At 37.9% G+C, this 18,594-nt stretch overlaps 1 protein-coding gene across 7 annotated transcripts in view; it reads right to left on the reverse strand.

The window, feature by feature from the left end:
- Positions 1-18,594, reverse strand: part of ADCK1 (aarF domain containing kinase 1) — a 192,523-nt gene that overhangs the window by 134,708 nt on the left and 39,221 nt on the right. For 2 of the 7 annotated variants that reach the window (XM_051977503.1, XM_051977500.1), the window contains exons 5-7: positions 18,147-18,305; positions 9,955-10,104; positions 7,898-7,981 (exon numbers count right to left, since the gene is read on the reverse strand). In XM_051977503.1, coding sequence (XP_051833463.1) covers positions 7,898-7,981; positions 9,955-10,089 — 219 coding nt within the window. In that variant the 5' untranslated portion in view covers positions 10,090-10,104; positions 18,147-18,305. Of the gene's footprint in view, positions 1-7,897; positions 7,982-9,954; positions 10,105-18,146; positions 18,441-18,594 lie in introns of all 7 variants that reach the window. The other 5 variants (XM_051977499.1, XM_051977502.1, XM_051977504.1 and 2 more) reach the window with 4 other exon arrangements.

An 18,594-nucleotide genomic window follows, 5' to 3' on the forward strand; every position in this document is an offset into this window, starting at 1 on the left:
TAAACTAATTACTATTAGGTGTCATGTTAACATGGTTGGATCAATTAATAATTAATTGTACGTGTAAAAAATTCATATGTTCCATACTCATGTGGATTTGTGATCACATAGAACATTACTGAAAAAACCTAGACAACTGTCATATAGCACAGAAAGCTCTAGATTAAGAGATCTAGGGTCTAGTCGTTGCTCTATAACTTACTAGCTAGGTAACTTTAGCAAAATCAGGTTACGTCTTTGAGCCTTGTTTTCCTTATCTGCAAAATAAGATACCTTCCCACTTCCTGCCCAGAAAACTGGTGGAGGAAAAAAGACAGGAATAATCTTCATCACCTCTTTGTCAATGCCCAACCCTACAACCGCAGGCTTGAAACCTAACACAGCTTCCCCGCTCCTCTAAGTGTAGCTATCAATAACCACTAACTACTTGGGATAGTCTCGCCATTTCTCCACAGTCCTAGACCAAACTAATCTAAGACAGCAGATTAGAGCTGGACAGATGCAGAAGGTGGTCATGATAGATGTTCTAGGGATGAGTTAAGAAAATTACAGCCTCTAGCCAAGATGACTGCTTGATGGACAGCAACCACACAGATCCCACAAACCTACTATAGCAACAACATGGAGTTCACGTCAGAGCAAATAGTGATCAAGAAAGTCAACAAGAAATTTTAATAAGTGGTTTTCTCCACCTCAGAAATGCTTTAAAAAGACAGTCAAAACCTGTAGGCAATAGGAAAAGGAGCTACCAGCAAAGCCAACACCAGTGCAAAAACAAAGAACAACACAACAACAACAACAACAACAAAAAAAAAAAAAAAAAACATAAAAAAATAGCCCAGCTTCTCAGAAAAAAACAGACAGATAGAGGAGGGACATGTAGAGCCTGTAAGACTCTGTATTCAAAAGATATAAGAAGAGGGGCCCTTATTAAAGCCCCAAAGAGGTTAAAAAGTCTGGGACAGAAAGACCAGAATAAGGACCTTGGCAGTAACTAGAGCTGCAGAGGAGCGTTCAAATCAAGACAGCCCAGGTACTTCAAAGTCCCTGGACATTAGGAACACTTTAATAAAGGGCCCTGGAGACCCAGGGGTCTGAACCTCAAAGATCCATTATGTGCCTAATAAAGGGAGAAGAAGAACAATGCAAGAAGGCAGGGGACCCAGAGTGAGACCAATTGGGGTCAATCATCCAGCAAGGCTGGAGGTGAAGCCTGGCCCTAATATAAGCCCCTAAACTAAGAACTAAATCTGGAGAAGTGGATTAAAGAAAACATCAACTAGAAAAAAAATTATTGTAGACCAAGAATTCCCAAAAAAGAAGTGAACAGCTATGACCAGCACAAACAGTGACTCAAAAGAAAAAGATAGATTTTCCATAAGGAATACATGAATATCTAGAAGAAATAAAGCAAAAGCTATAAATAAAATTTCTAGAGGAAAAATTTAGAAAGAGAATAAATAACTTAGAAAAGAAGGGGGTAAAACCTTATTCAAGTAATGGATTCCCTGAACACTAGAATAGATTAAACAGAGACCTACAGCTTCATGAGATAGTAAGACATACTAGAACAGAATCAAAAGATAGAAAAAAGGTTAAAGAACATGCAAAATATCTCATATCAAAAACAACTGACCTGGAGAATAAGCCAAGAAGAGATAATTAAGAATCAACAGACTTCCTGAAAACCATGATTTACTAATTTTTTAAAAGCCTGGGTACTGTTTTTCAAGAAATCATAAATGAAAACTGCCCATATTTCTTAGGAGCTGAGGGCATAGTGAAGATAGAAAGAATCTACTAATGATCTCTTGGGCAAATTTTTTTTTAAAAAGGAAAAGGAAAAGTTACAAACCAAAATCTAGAACACCCAAATCAAAGAAAAAAATACTGAAAGGAAGCAGTTTAAGAACCAAGAAACCAGTCAGGACTATACAAGACCTGGCAGCCTCTACTATAGACAAGAGGAAACCTTGGAAGGGAGCAGAATAGGAGAACAATTTATTTAAGGATAACAACACTATGCAGAGAATTCTAAAAGACTAAAGAATTCTGATCACTACAGTGATAACAGTGTGTGCAACTACTTGACAAAAAGATACAAGGCACAAAAAGAGGCATGTTTTTAGTCACAGTTACTATGTACATTTATTTTGCTTGATTTTGGAGATTTGTTCTAAAAGGTTTTTTTTTTTTCCTTTCACTCAATTTTTATTGGGGAACAAGAGGGGACTTATAGGAAGAGGGAAAGTTGGTGATTGTGATGCCATTAAAAAGAGGCCACTGAAACTGGTTTTTTTTTTTTTTTAATGCACAGAAAGGAACAGAAAGAAGTTTAGAAGAAAGTACAAAGGAGGACATTTTGGAAAATAACTTCTGGAATTATATATGTTTTTTAAGCAAGCAGTATATGATAGTGATTCGCAGACCCATATACAATCCTCTTTTTGTATTTTGTCATGTATATGGATATGTCTTTTTGTTTGGTAGTTAAGTTCAAAATAAAAAAGCAAATTAATTTTTAATTAATCAGTAAACATTTATTAAGCACCTGTTGTTATAGACTAAGAACTGTGCTAGGTATGAGAAAACAAATTTAAAAAGGAAGTTTACATGCTCTGGAAAGCAATAATGTACATAAATACAATTAAATATTACATTAAAAACAAAAAAATTTTAAGACTTCACACACACATACGAAAGACTTCACAGACATTAGTCCCTCCAGTCCCATGATTATCTAACCGAGGAAGCTAAAGGCTCTTTTCATTTACATATGTATACATGTGCATGCACACACACACACACACACACACACACACACACACACACACTCACATACTTCCTTTACTCAGAATCTTGCAGCATATTGCCCAGAGCAGGAGCTCAACAAATAGGATATTTGTTGATTGATTCACTCATTACCTTAAGGACTAAACAGTGCTAAGCACTCGGTGGGTGCTTAATAAATATTTGTTGTTGTTGATGATGATGATGATACCCCCAAAGGTCATTAACATAATAGTCATCCAAATTAACTCCAGCAGGGAGCTTTTCAGGGTCGCCAATTAGGAAGAAAATAAAGTGAAAATATTTCCAGAATCAACAAAGCACAGAGGCATAAATATATTCTAACTCCACAATATCAACCTGCAGTTGGGTCTGTGCTCACTAACTTAACTATTTCACATATACATCCAACAATCCCCAGTGGCATTAGGCCAACTAGAGAAATCAAACTACCAGAAGAACCTTGGACCAATATATTTTCCTTGTCCCTATCAGAGGCCCACTGATGGTAATGGTGCATGTTCAAATATACATCTTCTGTAATAAGACAACTCCCCAAATTAACTTCTTCATTGAAGAGATAAGAAGCCTCTAAGGCCAGCTTCCAGAAAATTTGCTTTTGGTTTTCCTCCTTGCTTCAACTAAATAATTCATGTTATAGAATTAAGCATTACTTTTAACTTGACTCATTGATTTTAATGGTACAGAGAACTCTGTGCCAGAAAACAACCTAACCCAATGCAGATCAACAATTGTTGTGTCTAAAATCTTAGACAGTGAATCTAAGTCTTAAAGTTTTAGTCAATCCATTTTCCTTTTCCTCAATCTGCCTTTCACACACCCATTTCAGAGGTACAGACGTTGAAGCCGCTGGGAGAGGACAATCTGAGATGGTTTCCCAACATGAACCCTGCCTAACAAGTGAGTCTCTCATTGATCTCTTTCAGTCCCAGGATGTCAGAACCTGGACCCTTTCTTTGATTCATAAGTCTTTCTGACAGTAATTCCTTAGAGCTCACAGAATCAAAGAACCACTGAGATAAAAAGAAATTTAAAGAAATCTAGGCAAACCTGAGTCTAAAACAGCAATCTCCTCTATTGTGTAACTAAGAGTCATCCAACCTCTGTTCAAATGTATTTCCATTAACAAGGAATTCACTACCTAACCAAGCTCTGATTGTCAGAAAGTTCTTCCTTATGCTGGGCTATATCTGCCTTGCCATTACACATACCCATAGGTCCTAGTCCTGACCCTCTGGAAACACATGGAATAAGTCAAATTTCTGTTCACTATAATCGCTCTACAAAATCAGAAAGCAAGTCTCCAGGAATTCATCTCTCTTTTCTTAAGAATACTTTCTCCTCATTATACACTTCGACAACGATATTGTATGAGGACATATTTTGATGGAAGTGGATTTCTTTGACAAAGAGACCTGAGTTTCAATTGATAAATGATGGACAAAAGCAGCTACACCCAAAGAAAGAACACTGGGAAACGAATGTGAACTATCTGCATTTTTGTTTTTCTTCCCGGATTATTTATACCTTCTGAATCCAATTCTCCCTACGCATCAAGAGAACTGTTCGGTTCTGCAAACATATATTGTATCTAGGATATACTGCAACATATCCAACATATAAAGGACTGCTTGCCATCTAGGGGAGGGGGTGGAGGGAGGGAGGGGAAAAAAAAATCGGAACAGAAATGAGTGTCAATATAATGTAATTATTAAATAAAAAAATTTAAATAAATTAAAAAAAAAAAAAAAAAAAGAAAACAAGGTAGGCCATTGACCTATTATATTGGTAGGTATCACCCCTGTTAATAAAATGCTATTTTGCTTGGAAAAAAAAAAAAAAAACAACACCAAAAGACAAAAAAGTCACTTTCTAGAATTTCAATGTACTGAGTTAACTAAAATGATTTATGTCCATAAACTCTGGTGGGTGAAACAGTAAATAAAATAAGTTCTATAATCAACTGTAAAAAAAAAAAAAAAAAAAAAAAAAGAATACTTTCTCCAAGGCAATCCCAATAAACTTTGGATAGAAAACGCCATCTGCATCCAGGAATAGAACTGTGGAAATTGAATGTTAATCAACACGTGCTATATTCACTATTTTTTTCTGTTTTTTTCTCTCCGGTGGTCTTTTACTTTTATTCTGACTTTTTTCTCCTAACATGATTCATAAAGAAATTCATAAAAAAAATTAAATTAAAAAAAAAGAATAAACACTTTCAGCCCCTTAAAATATTAGTCTTAGGACAGTTTAGTTGGAGTCACAGACAAGTTCTAGTTCATCAACCATCCTCTCACAATAAAATAAATGGAGTTAAGTTTAATATTCTAGGTGGTACCTGACACAGTAGGGCTACCCCATCCCCCAAAAGGGGATACTATCCTGCTTTGCTGAGTCATAGAGACATTGCCATACATACCAGTGCCAACCTTGGAAGTGTTTCTCTAAGTCACCATCTATTGTATCTATTCTCCTGGCACCCGGAACCCAGAAATGCTGGCTTGACAGGTAAGATAATTATGTTTTACCCTTCAGCTCTTTCCTTTATCGGATACACTGGGAAATGGATAAGCACTGACTTAGGAGGACAATTCTATAGTTTTCAGCCTTGTTTCCTCAGTGCCAATCTATCCCCCATTTGTCAGACTGCAGCCCCCATCTATAGATGTTCCCCAGACTATCTTGGACCCCGAGTCTTAAATATCCCTCTTACCCAATGCCAATTACTCTAAGTCTCCCCATCCTCCATTCCCTTATCTGATGCCAGTCTGTATAATTCCTCACTGAGTCTCTGGAGGCTGTCAAGTGCTGCAGAAGATGGAACTGAGCTGTCCTTCAGATGACTCCTACAATTACAGATGCAACTTCTTGTCAACATCACCTCCTCTCTGGGTTCCCCTAAGGCAGAGAATTCTCTTTTGTTTTCTGTCCCCAATGCTGCAAAACACTGCTGGAGACCTGAAAGCAGATGTTGAGCTAAACCACCAAGGGTGTAACACTAGCAGAAGGGGAGAGGGGGGATGTAAATGGCGGCCATAAACCACCAAGTAGGTGATATTGGCAGGGTGGGGGAGAGAGAAAATGAGATGGAGAGAGAGCAATAGTCCCCAGCATTACTGCTTAGAGATCAGCTCGAGCACATTCCCCTCCCAGGGGCAATGAGAAGCTGCTGCAGCTCAAACTTGGATCACAGATTTAGAGTTAGAAATTGATCCATCCCAACCCCATGATATTACAGAGAAGGAAACTGATGCTCAGAAAGGTTAGATGGTTAACCAAAGTCCCAAGGCTGGTAAGAGATAGGCACGATGGATAAAGCCCCATGTCTGGAGTCAGGAAGATCTGAATTCAAATTCAGCCTTAGACATTTACTATGTGACCCTGGGCAAAGCATTTAACCTAAGTCTGCCTCAGTTTCCTCTCTATAAAATGAGAATAACAATAGCATCTAATTCCCAGGGTTGTTGTGAGGATCAAATGAGCAAATAACTGGAAAGCATTTAGCATCGTGCCTAGCACTTAGTAAGAATTATATAAATGTGATTTGTTATTTATTATTATTATCTATGTGATATAGCAAGTCACTTCAAAAAAAAAAAAAAACACAACAAAACAAAACAATGTTTGCCTCAGTTTCCTCATCTGAATGGAGATAACTCTCAAGGTTATTATGAAGATCAATTGAAATAACATTGGTAAAGCACTTAGCATAGTTCCTGGAATGGAAGTTCTATATAAATATTGGTTTTAACTATTATCATTATGATTATTACTATGAACTAAGTGACCTTGGGTAAATTATTAAAAAAAAAAAAAAAACACTTCAGTTTGCCTCATTTGCTTTATCAACAAAATGAGAATAAAAGCAACTACTTCCCAGGGATGTTATGAAGATCAATTAAGCTAATATTTGTAAAGAACTTAGCACAATGTCTGAAACATAGTATGCACAATATAAATATTAGCACAAAATATAAATGTTAATCTCTTAACCTCTATTTGCCTCAGTTTCCTCATCAGTGAAATGGGTATAATAATAGCACCTAAGTCTGTGTTTCTGTGAGAATCATTTGAGATGTTTTTAAGGCATTTAGCACAGAGTATACACTAAGGGTATACACTTGTATACAATTTACAAGTATATTGTATATACTTGTATACTTATTTTTCTAGTATACAATAAGTGTTACAGAAATACTAGCTAGCAGTGAGTAGTGGTAACGGTAACTGGCAAAGCCAGGATTCAAACCTAAGCCTTCTTTTTTTTTTTCTTTTTGCTGAGGCAATTGGAGTTAAGTGATTTGCTTAGGGTCATACAGCTAGAAAGTATTAAGTGTCTGATGCCGGATTTGAACTCAGGTCTTCCTGATTTCAGGGCTGGTGCTCTATCCACTGCCCCAAACCGACACCTTTTAGCTCCAAATCTCGTGTTCTTTCCACCATGCATTATTGTCTTTTGACAAGTTCCATTCTCCACAATAACTGTGACAATTCCACATTCTTTGCCACCACCACCTCCCCTTCCCTGGCCTAGCCAATTCCTGGAGTTTAACTAGCACATACCAAGTCAGGGAACAAAGAGAGTGTTCAGTCCCGCTTGCTTCCACAGGCTAGTCCTTGCATACTGAGCACACAGCGACAGCCTGGGACCCCAGTGACTTGCAGGAGGCCCCAGTGCAGGATTCAGTGGGAAGGAAAGTAATTAACCTCTCTCAACTGGTTTTTCACTGACAAAGCAATTCTGAAGCCAACAGAGTTATCTTAGGGACAGAGTCTTCATCTATTCAGAGGCATCCCAAGCACACACTGTCCCCAAAACACAACAAGAGTGTATCAGCACCTCGGGCAGCTGCCTCTTAAATTAATAAAGCCGGGCAACCTGGGATACAGCTTCTCCACCAGCATGCAGATACTGTAGGGTGGAGATGGAGAAGGTCCCCTCCTCCTTCTGTCTTCACAGCCCAGTCACCACTTGGCAGGGTCTCTGTCCCCAGCTCCAAACCTGCTTTTGTCCGCTAGACACGGTATAGTCATGTGGTCAGCGGGTACTGTCTCTCAGGTAACAGTCCCAACAGCTGCTCACCTTGGATTTGAGCTGTACATACTCCTCTGAGCCATAAGGAACACTCCGGAGGGAAGTAAGGTAGTCGTAACTGATGACAGCCGTCTGCAAACCAAAGGAAGGACATATGTAATCTTAATACCCTGATGCTGCTCCCTACCAGGTACTAGATAATTCATATGGCATGTCCCCACCCCTAAAATACATTTAGCTCTCAGATCTCGACAAGATACAAACAACTTACTGTGCATTCATACATTAATAATAACTAATATTTATCTATTGTTTTAAGGTTTGATCCTTACAACAACCCTGGGATTTAAGTACTTTTATTATTCTTCTTTTTACAGTAGAGGAAACTGAGGCTGAGAGCGGTTAAATTACTTGTCCAAAGTTTAACAACCTGTAATTGTCTGAGATAGGATTTGAATTCGGGTCATCCTGATTTCAAGTCCAATACTATCCAATAAGCTACCTTTTTGTTGTTATTTTTCAGTCATTTCAGTTGTGCCTGTAACCCCATTTTGTGTTTTCTTGGTGAAAATAATAGAGGGATTTGCCATTTCTTTCTCCAATTCATAACAGAGTTAAGTGACTTGCCCAAAACTAGTCAGTATCTGAAGCCAGATTTGAAATCAAGAATATGAATCTTCTTGACTCCAGGCCCAGGACTGGGCCATCCAGTCACTCAGTAAGCCACCTAGATAAAAGACAGAGAATCCTACCTACTATGTGCCAGACACTGCACAAGGTGCTTGAGAATCATGGACTCAGTTGGAAGACGACAACAATGTGGCATATTGGAAAATGTGCTGATACAGTGATCCAGAACAATTCCAAAAAACTTAGGATGGAAAATCCTATCTACATTCAGAGAAATAACTGATAAGAGTTCAAATACAGATCGAAACATACTATTTTTACTTTATTTTTGGTAGTTTTTTCTTTTGTTCTTTTTCTTCTTACACAACATAACTAATTTGGAAATATGTTTGACATGATTTTCCATGTCTAAAACTGTATCAAATTGCTTACTGTCATCAGGAGGGTGAGTGGGAGACAAGAGAAAAAAAAATTGGAACTCAAAATTTTATTAAAAAATGAAATGTTAAACTGTGCATACTCTTTGATCCAGCAGTGTTACTACTGGGCCTATATCCCAAAGAGATCATAAAGGAAGAAAAGGGACCCACATGTACAAAAATGTTTGTGGCAGCCCTTTTCTTAATGGCTGAGTGGATACTCATCATATGGAGAATGGCTGAATAAATTATGGTATATGAATGTTATTATGGAATATTATTGTTCTATAAGAAATAATTAGCAAGATGATTTCAGAGAGGCCTGGAGAGACCTACATGAACTGACGCTAAGTGAAATGAGCAAAACCAGAAGATCATTGTACACAGAAACAACATTATACAATGATCAATTCTGATGGACGTGGCTCTTTTAAACAGTGAGATGATACAAGTCAGTTCCAATGATCTTGTGATGAAGAGAGCCAACTACACCCAGAGAGAGGACTGTGGAACTGTATGGATCACAAAATAGCCTTTTCACTCTTTTTGTGGTTGTTTACTTGCATTTTGCTTTCTTTCTCATTTTTTGTCCTTTTTGATCTGATTTTTCTTGTGCAAGTCAGCTGTATAAATGTGTGTGTGTGTGTGTGTGTGTGTGTGTGTGTGTGTGTGTGTGTATTAGAGTTAACATATATTTCTACTATGTTTAACATATATTGAATTATTTGCCATGTAGGGGAGGTGGTAAGGAAAAGGGGGGGGGGGGATTTGGAACATAAGGTTTTGCAAGGGTCAATGTTGAAAAATTATCCATTCATATGTTTTGAAAATAAAAAGCTTTAATTTAAAAAAAAAAGAATATTAAAAATTATCTTTACATGTAATTGGAAAAAATACTGTTTAAAAGGTAGTATGCTAGCATGCATAGGTGTAATATGATTTATATAATATTTCTGCAGCCATGTATGTATGTGTGTGTTCAGCTATATCGATAATTATTCCTAAAGTCTCTACAATGAGGCTTTAAAGCAATCCATTCCCACTGGGAAAACTTACTGTGGCTACAGCTCTGCCTATCCTGACTGCTCCAAAATCATTGGGGTCCAGATACTTGTTACTGTAGAAGTAGAAGCCAGAGGAAGCCAGGGCCATGCTGGTCCAAGAAACAATTTTCAGTGCCCTCCTGGCCATATTGTCTATCCACCCCTGAAAAAGAAAGCAAGAGAGACCATATGGGTGAAACAATTTTACATATAGATATATATTTGTGTCTAATGGTAGCCATCTCTAGGATGGGGAGGCAGGAGGGAGAAGAAAAGGGAAAAAAAGAAATTTATTTAATAATTTTATTATATTTTTAAAGGAATAGCAAGTTGTACATAATAGATTTACAGTTTTATGTGCAATGTTTTTTATTATACTATTATGAAATTGTTTGTGATATCTCATAAATTCAAAAAGAAAGTAAATATAAATTTTTTTTAAAGACCAGGATATTTTTTCCCTTCAATGCAGAGGAATAGGGTAAGCTAGAATGGCAGTGGATGGGACACTGGATTTGTCATCAAAAAGACTGAGTTCAAAACATACTTCAAAATACTTTCTCGCTTATAATCCTGAGCAAGCCATTTACCCTTTTTGTGATTCAATTTCCTCAGTAATAAAAATAAAGGAGCTGAACTAAATGCTTCTAAGGTTCTTCTAAACTTTAAATCTACGATGCTGTGATTATTTTTCTTACTTAATAGTGTTTTGTTTTGTTTTGTTTTTTGGGGGGCAACTAGGTATTGCAGTGGATAGAGCACCAGCCCTGAAGTCAGGAGGACCTGAGTTCAAATGTGACCTCAAAGACTTAACACTTACTACCTGTGTGACCCTGGGCAATTCACGCAATTGCCTCGGGGGGAGGGGGAGGGGGGAGAAGGACACGTTAAGCCCTGCAATCTGGCCAACTTTCCAGATGTTTGGGGTTTTCAATAATAATAACAATAGTTAGCTTTACTGACTCCTTTTGTTTTTTTCTTACTCATTTCCAGATCCAAAACTTCCTGACTCCAAAACCATGCCATTTTGCTTCTCCTTGCCCATGAAAATCAGGAAATACTGACATATACAGAAACACACTTTTTCATTCTTATATACAAGAGGGGATGTTGGTATGTACAGACTTGCCCCTCTCCCATCCCATGTCTATGGAGGAATGCTGACCTGTACAAATATGTACCTCTCCATTGCTATGTAGGATGCTGGCATGAGACGCATACTTCTCCAATCCCACGTACAGGAGGGAGCCCCGGCACGGGGAAGCAGACTTTCCTGTGGACATAGAGCAATGCGTCTTTCCTTTCCTGTGCCAAAGGGGGAACCCCGCAGGTGGGGCATCTCATGGGCCTTCCTTTACCCAACTAGGCCCAACACAGCTAAACATGTTCCCTTATAACAAAAATAAAGGCAGTACTCAGTGTGACTACAAAATTCTCGTAGACAGGGCCTTTTCTCCTCTCTCGTACAATGCTTTGCCCATCTTCCTACATGTTTGCAGAATCAATCGATCAACTACATTAACCTAGTCAACATGTTGATGGGAGGGGGCCCTAAATCCAGATCAATGCTCTAAGAGAGATCATCCCCCCCTTCCCTCTTGAGTCTCTTTTCTCACTTACTGTCTGGCCTGCCATTAGGTGGGCAGTGTCCCTCCCCCATGAGGTTGCTGTTCAGTCATTTTCCAGTCATATCCGTCTCTCCATAACCCCATTTGGATTTTCCTGGCAGAGATACTAGAGTAATTCACCATTTCCTTCTCTGGCTCATTTTACAGATAAGGAAACTGAGGCAACTAGGGCTAAGAGACTTGCTCAGAGTCACACAGCTGGTAAGTGTCTGGGGCCAGATCTGAACTCAGATGAGTCTTTCCTGACTTCAGACCTAGCGCTCTAATCCCTGAGCCATCCAGAAGCCCTCCTTCATGGGCTCTGGCCATTAAAGTGCTCTTCCCTTTTTTATGTCTACAAGGCGCTAAAGTATAGAAAGCTGACACTAGACCCGAACTCTTGAGCTGAAGCTACTGACAAGGAGAAAGCCCTAAACCACCAGCTCTCCAAAAGACTAACCCAGATCTCTGCTGCTGTTCGGTTGTTTCAATCAGGTCTGATTCTTCATGACCCCATTTGAGGTTTTCTTGACCACTTTACAAGTCTATAGGACAGTTCCAGGATAATATATGGCTTAAATTTAGACTAATAACCTCTCACCCTATGCCTCAATTCCCCCTTGGCCAGCACCACATTCAGCCTTTCTCCCAGACTGGCTCATCAAGTGATATTAATAAAAACAACTTCATTTTACATAGTGTTTAAAGATTTACAAAGCATTTTTCTCATAATATGCCCAACATTACTTAGATAATAATAGTGTACACATGTTGTGATTTACAAAATTATTTCGTCTAATCATCTCAATTCTCATTGGAAGCAAGCATGGTACAATGGAAAGATTGTTGACCCTGGGGTCATAGGACCTAAGTCCTAAGTGCTGTTTCTGCCATTTCTACCAGCATGACCTTGACCAAGATCTTTAATAACAGCTAGCATTTATAAAAGCTTTATTTATATATATAAAGCTAAAATATAAGGTTTACCAAAAAACTCACATTATCTCATTTGAAGTAGGGGATATCATGAGCAAACTGAGGCTGAGAAAAGTTAACTGATTTGCCCAATGTTCCAGCTAGTAAGTGTAAGAGGTGGTATTTGTTTTCAGGTCTTCTGAATCCAAAGCCAACATTCTATGGATTAGCTGCTAACTCTTTGAACCTCAATCTCCTTATCTGTAAAACAAAACTCTTGAAGTAGATAACCTATATGGTTCCTTTGACTCTCACTCTGCATATATGACCTGATGATCAAGCAAAGGTATTTATTAAGCATCTAGTATATGTCATGTATCGAGTAAGGCTCTGGAGATACAAAGATAATAATTTAACAGTCCTTGCTCTCAAGGAACTTACATTCTTTTGGAAAGTACTACAAATCCTTCTATGCCTTAATCACTTAGAACTGTACTCTGACTTCTAGATTATCCAAATGCCCATGAACTAATGCAATAAGGAAAATAAATCTCAGAGAGATTTAAGTGATTTGCCCAAAGTCTCTCTGCTGCATTATGGCAGCCAGGGTTTAAACTCAGTACTTGATGTTTTTACTATCACAGCATTCTACTTCCCAGTCAGTCTAAAAGGTTGTTGTTCCTTTCTTTTTTAAAAAAAAAGTTAAAAAAAAAAAATCTTCCCACACTCAAATTCATTAGTAAAACCCATCCTAAAAGAAGCAAGGCTGCCAAGTTCATAACACCCCCCCCCCACATACACCTTCCTCCTCCTCTTACTGCTGACACTGCTGACAATTATTATAAAAGAAGGTTTAAGAAGCTAATTGGCCTGAATTATTTACCTAGGTTTCATTTTTTGGTTCAAAAGACTGGGATCAGTTCCCCGCACTGCAGGAAAGGGGTTAGACTTTTTAAATGCCCTTTTTTAACTGAAAAATAAATTTAAATTCATTTTCAAGGACATTCTTTTTTGTTCCACTTAAGTCATAAAATTTTCTCTATTCCCAAGTCATTTTACAAAGACTTTTTAATAAGCCCAGTCTACATTTCAGAGGTATTCCCAAGTAATTTGATGTAAATGGACAAAAACATTCCTCTATTTCTAAAATAAAAATGTAGCTGGTAGTAGACCTGAATTTTTTTAAATGACACAGTAGAAAATGCTGGAGAGGCTGTGGGAAAACAGGTATATTAATGCACTGCTGGTGAAGTTATGAGCTGGTCCAAACATTTTGCACAATAATTTGGAACTACTCCTAAAAAGTTACTAAACTGTACATACCTTTTACCCCAGTGATACCATTTCTAGGTCTATAAAGCAAAGAGATCAAAGAGGAAAAAGGACCCATATGAACAAAACATTTATAGTAGACATTTCTGCAGGGGCAAAGAACTCAAAATTGAGGGAGTACTCATCAAAGAGGGAATGGCTGAACAAGTTATGGTATATGAATGCAATAAAGTATTATTCTGCCATAAGAAATGATGAAGGGGATAATTTCAGAAGAAACTGGAAGGATTTGTATGAACTGAGATAGAGGAAAGTGACCAGGGTCTACAGAACAATTTATACAATAATAACAATCTTGTAATGCTGGGTTTTAATGTTAACATTAAAGGCCTTATCAACACAATGACCAATTATGATTCTAGAGGACCCATGATGAAATTTGTGGCCCACCTCCTGACAAAGAATTTAGGGTACAAATTAAAGCCTATTTCTGGAGGGTAGGGGAAAAAAGAACATGGCCAATGTGGAGATTTGCTTTATAGGTATTAGAAGGATTTTTATTTTCCTTTTTTTTTTTTTCAATGGAGGAAGGTAAGAGAAAGAAGATGGATTTTAGTTAATTGGGAAAAAAAACAAAATTTAATAATCAAAGTCTGTGACATAATCAATGAGATATGCCAAAGCAGGAATGGAGTTAAAGATTTTATGATCAGGAGAAGAGAAGCTGGTCTTGTAACAAACGTCTGGGATTACTAAAGACTAGACATTCAGAGTGTTTAGATGTACCCTTGCTAAGTCAAGAGAGAGAAGTGAACCTCCTCTGACAAATTTATGACAGAAATCACAAAATGTTAGCCACGAATGGACTAACTCACTCAAGGAATTCTCCTGGTCAATGAAATCACAGACCTACCTGAGTTATGTGTCTGTACTTGTATAAGGACAGCCCCTTGACAGCATGAGCTATTTCGTTTCTCTTTTGACCCATTCTAGCACAAGGTCTGGCCTGTAACAGAAATTACTGACACCTTATTGGTTGAACGACCTGTCACAAAAGAATCACTGGGATGGCTGCCCTGTGCCACAGTCGTACTCGCTGCGGGGCGGGACTCTGCCTTTCCGGCTGTACTAACACCAAGGCCCGTGAAATACCTAAACAACAGACTGTGCAATCCCCTGGCCACACGGGTGGCCAACCCCCCCAGCTCGGGATGACAAGCTGGTGCCAGTCACCAGAGATGAACCTGAAGATTAAACAGAGCAGATGCGAGGTCCTGTCCACTCAAGGAGGAGTTTTGTTCTCTAGGAGGAAGCAGAAGCAAAAAGAGACCCAGATTCCCAGAGACCTGGCTTCCATGCAAACGTCCCCCAAAGAGTGAAGGAAGTGAACATCGGAATACATAAAATGATGATAGAGAGCCTGATGGACTCTAAATAGAGACCAGAGTGAGAGTTTTCCATCCTGTGTCAGGTAGAGTACTCCTTCCAGGTATCTTAAAAGACCCTGTCAGTGGTGAAATATGCCAAAGGATGAAAACACCTCACATGGTTAAACTCTTGCTTAATGAATCACCTGTTCTGGTTTGTCCTGCTCCTTTGGCTTTTAACTGACTTCTCAGTTAGTCCTATCTCACTAGGGAGCTGAGAAGCTAAACACCCTGAATGCTAATCATTAAGCAGAAAGCATGGCAGTTTTGGGGTGGTTCACATGGACTCACTAAATTCTCATCAAGAAGCTTTACTTGGGTAAAGTTCTTCTTGAAAGCAAGAACCATGTCTTATGGACATATATGTGGCCTAGTATTTCACACAGTACCTGACACACATAACAAACACTAAGTCAATATTAATTGATTGTACTCCTCTGATAACGCATAGAAGCCAGAATCATACTTTGTCTGTGTAAAATGTTCAAAAAATAATTGTCAATCAACAAGATTGATTATTGAGATTTTACTCCCTTGGAAAACATAATTAAATAGATTTTAGAAAAAGGGAAGAAATTGTTTGAATCTTAGAATTTTGATTCTAATAAACTGAATATAATTCAATTCAGCAAACATTTATTAAGCATCTAATAAATGCTGGTGGACATAGCAACTTTAAATAAGAAATAGATGCTGTGAAGGAGGCTATCTGTGGTCTAGTTAGAGGATATGGTAACAGATAATTGTAACTCAAAATAATGTAGGATGGGCATTAGAAAAGTATGAACCAAAGTGCCATGTGAAGCATGAGACAATCAAGAAAAGACTCTTAGAGGAGGGCAGTTGAAATGGATTTTAAAGAATAAGTATCAATTGTTCTTTGAGGATAGGAAAGACCCTTCCAGAAAAAGGGAACAGTGTGAGTAAAAGTGTGGAGGTGGAAAAGCTCAGGTTATGTTTGGGGAAAGAACAGTCCAATTTGGCTGGAATATAGAATAAGAAGACAAGAAATATTATAAGACCAGAAAGATAGGGTATTATCAGATTTCAGAGAGCTTGAAAGCCAGACACAAGAATTTAAATCTTACTTGATAGTAAGTCAAAAGTTATTGAAATTTTCGAGAAATGACATGAGCATACTTCTATGTATTAGGGCAATTTGTGCAGCAGTGGTATGAAGGGATAATGATAACTACATCATTATCATAATAATATATTAATGATTGGCATTTGTATAGTGTTTTATGGTTTACAAAGCACTTGAAAAAAAAATCATCTCATTTGAAGCTCACAATAGCCCTGCTGGGTAAACGCCATCATTATCCCCATTTTACAGATGAGGAAACTAAAGCAGATACAAATTAAGTGACTTGTCCAGTAACTGAGGCTGGATTTGTACTCTCATCTTCCTACCTACAGGTCTAGCACTCCATCCACCCTCACACTAAGTTGCCTCTAGATAAGATCTATACAAGAGGGCATTTACTAGCAAATTGCCAATCAAGGCAAGTGGAGTATGTGACTATATTATTGCTAAATCAATGATAAGAAGTACATCAGTGGTCCCACATCGCAAAAGAAACCCCAATGGGTCATGAAAATGGAGAATAAGAATCTTGTAACTAAGTGAATGAGTAATGAACAAAACTGACACCCCTCTCCAGGGTACAGCTAAATGGAGCACTGACCACTCAGAACTAGAAAGTCATTATAGAAAGAAGCTTTTCAGTCACTGATCTGTGGCTGGACTGGCTCCAGAAAACAAGAGATATGATCTCACATTACCTCAATCTTTCAGTTACACTGCTCCACTTTCTAAGAATGATGAACTGGAACCATCATGCCTTCTCATCCCTGAAAAGGGAATGAACTTTTAAGAAAACCAAGGAGATCAGTGCCATAGATCCAGAGCAAATGTCTAGAACATTGGGAAGATGATGGAGAAGAAAGCCAGAAAAATGCCTACACCAAATTCGGAATTAACCCTTTGATTTGCTCCAAGGAAGAAGGAGAACTTCAGGTAGGTCATTAAAATCCAAGGATAACTAATAAACAACATGCAGAGTGAGAGGCCCAACAAGGAAGCAGGGAGTTGGAATAGGATGTTTCACTTGTGAGGGACTGATTGAGCACAGAAGTTATAGAGCCATAGAAATGTCAAAGCTGAAAAGGCCCTCAGAAATCTAGTTTTTCAAACACATGTTTTTCCTGTTAATAAAATAATTTTTCAGTTGACTAAGAGATACATAGATTTTTGAAAACGGGAAAAAGATCCAAGTGTTCTTTTGTTCTTTAGACAATCTGAGAGGGAACTCCTTTATTTGATTTGAGAAAATAATAGCATCTCATATTTATACAGAACATTATAATGCAGTGGAAAATAAATGCAAATCTTTCTTTGGTCAGCCTAAGGCTAAAATTCAGGAGAGCAGAGGGGAAGTCCCAGACTAGTCTCTTAAAAACTAACACATAAAGAAAGTACAAATTGGCAGATGTATCATGCTGAAAAGGCTTCAAATATAAATCTAGTGACAAACTGCGCCTATTATCTGAGGTGGGCAAAACAGACATCATTACGTGCATTACAAGTCAGGAAACTGAGGTTCCTATCAGTTAAATGACAAGTCACATATCTTGCAAGAGGCTGAGTCAAACATGGATGAAGATTTTGTGACTAAGAAGTATATGGAAGATGTTTATCCAATAGCACTGGAATAGGTGCCAATGAAAGTCTACCAGTTAGAGAAATGGCATTCATCACCTTTTTCTATCCAAACATTATCTAAAAACAAATTTCCGGTGAAGACTTCATTAAAATCAAGCCACTTAAAATTAGAAGAAATATTTGTTAAGTATCTTCTATGCATATGGCTGGGGGCTAATCAATTTCTTAAAAAGTTCTTGCCTTCAAGAAATTTATTATAAAAACAGAGAGACAAGAAATAAGTTCAAGTACTATCCAGTCCATTTCAGTCTATACTGACCTCTCCTTTAGAGCAATTTGGCCCTTAATTGACTTCTGCGTCTTAGTTTTCTTTCTCCAGCTGTCCTTGCCATGTTCTGTATTCTTCTTCAGACTAGGTACACAGCCTGTTCAGTAAATATCTGTTGGTTGACTAATTCTTGAGGCACAGATTTCACCTCTGGCAAAGGTTAAAGATCTAGATAAGATACTAGAAACAATTCATCCAGTCAACTCCCCTATTTTTAAAATCCAAGAAATAGACCTGGAGCCCTTAAATGATTTGAGTAAAGTCATACAGCTAATCAGAGCCAATCTGGAGAGGGAGATAAAATATATATTTGTTAAGTAGGGGAATAAAAAAAAGGAAAGTAAAATTTAAGTTACACGCAACATACAAAGGAGGCTGAACTAGAACTCAGTTCAGTTCTTCTGACTCCTAATCCAACATGCCCCTTTGTACGTTCATT

The sequence above is a fragment of the Antechinus flavipes genome, chromosome 2 (assembly GCF_016432865.1).
Source record: "Antechinus flavipes isolate AdamAnt ecotype Samford, QLD, Australia chromosome 2, AdamAnt_v2, whole genome shotgun sequence".
NCBI lineage: Eukaryota > Metazoa > Chordata > Mammalia > Dasyuromorphia > Dasyuridae > Antechinus > Antechinus flavipes.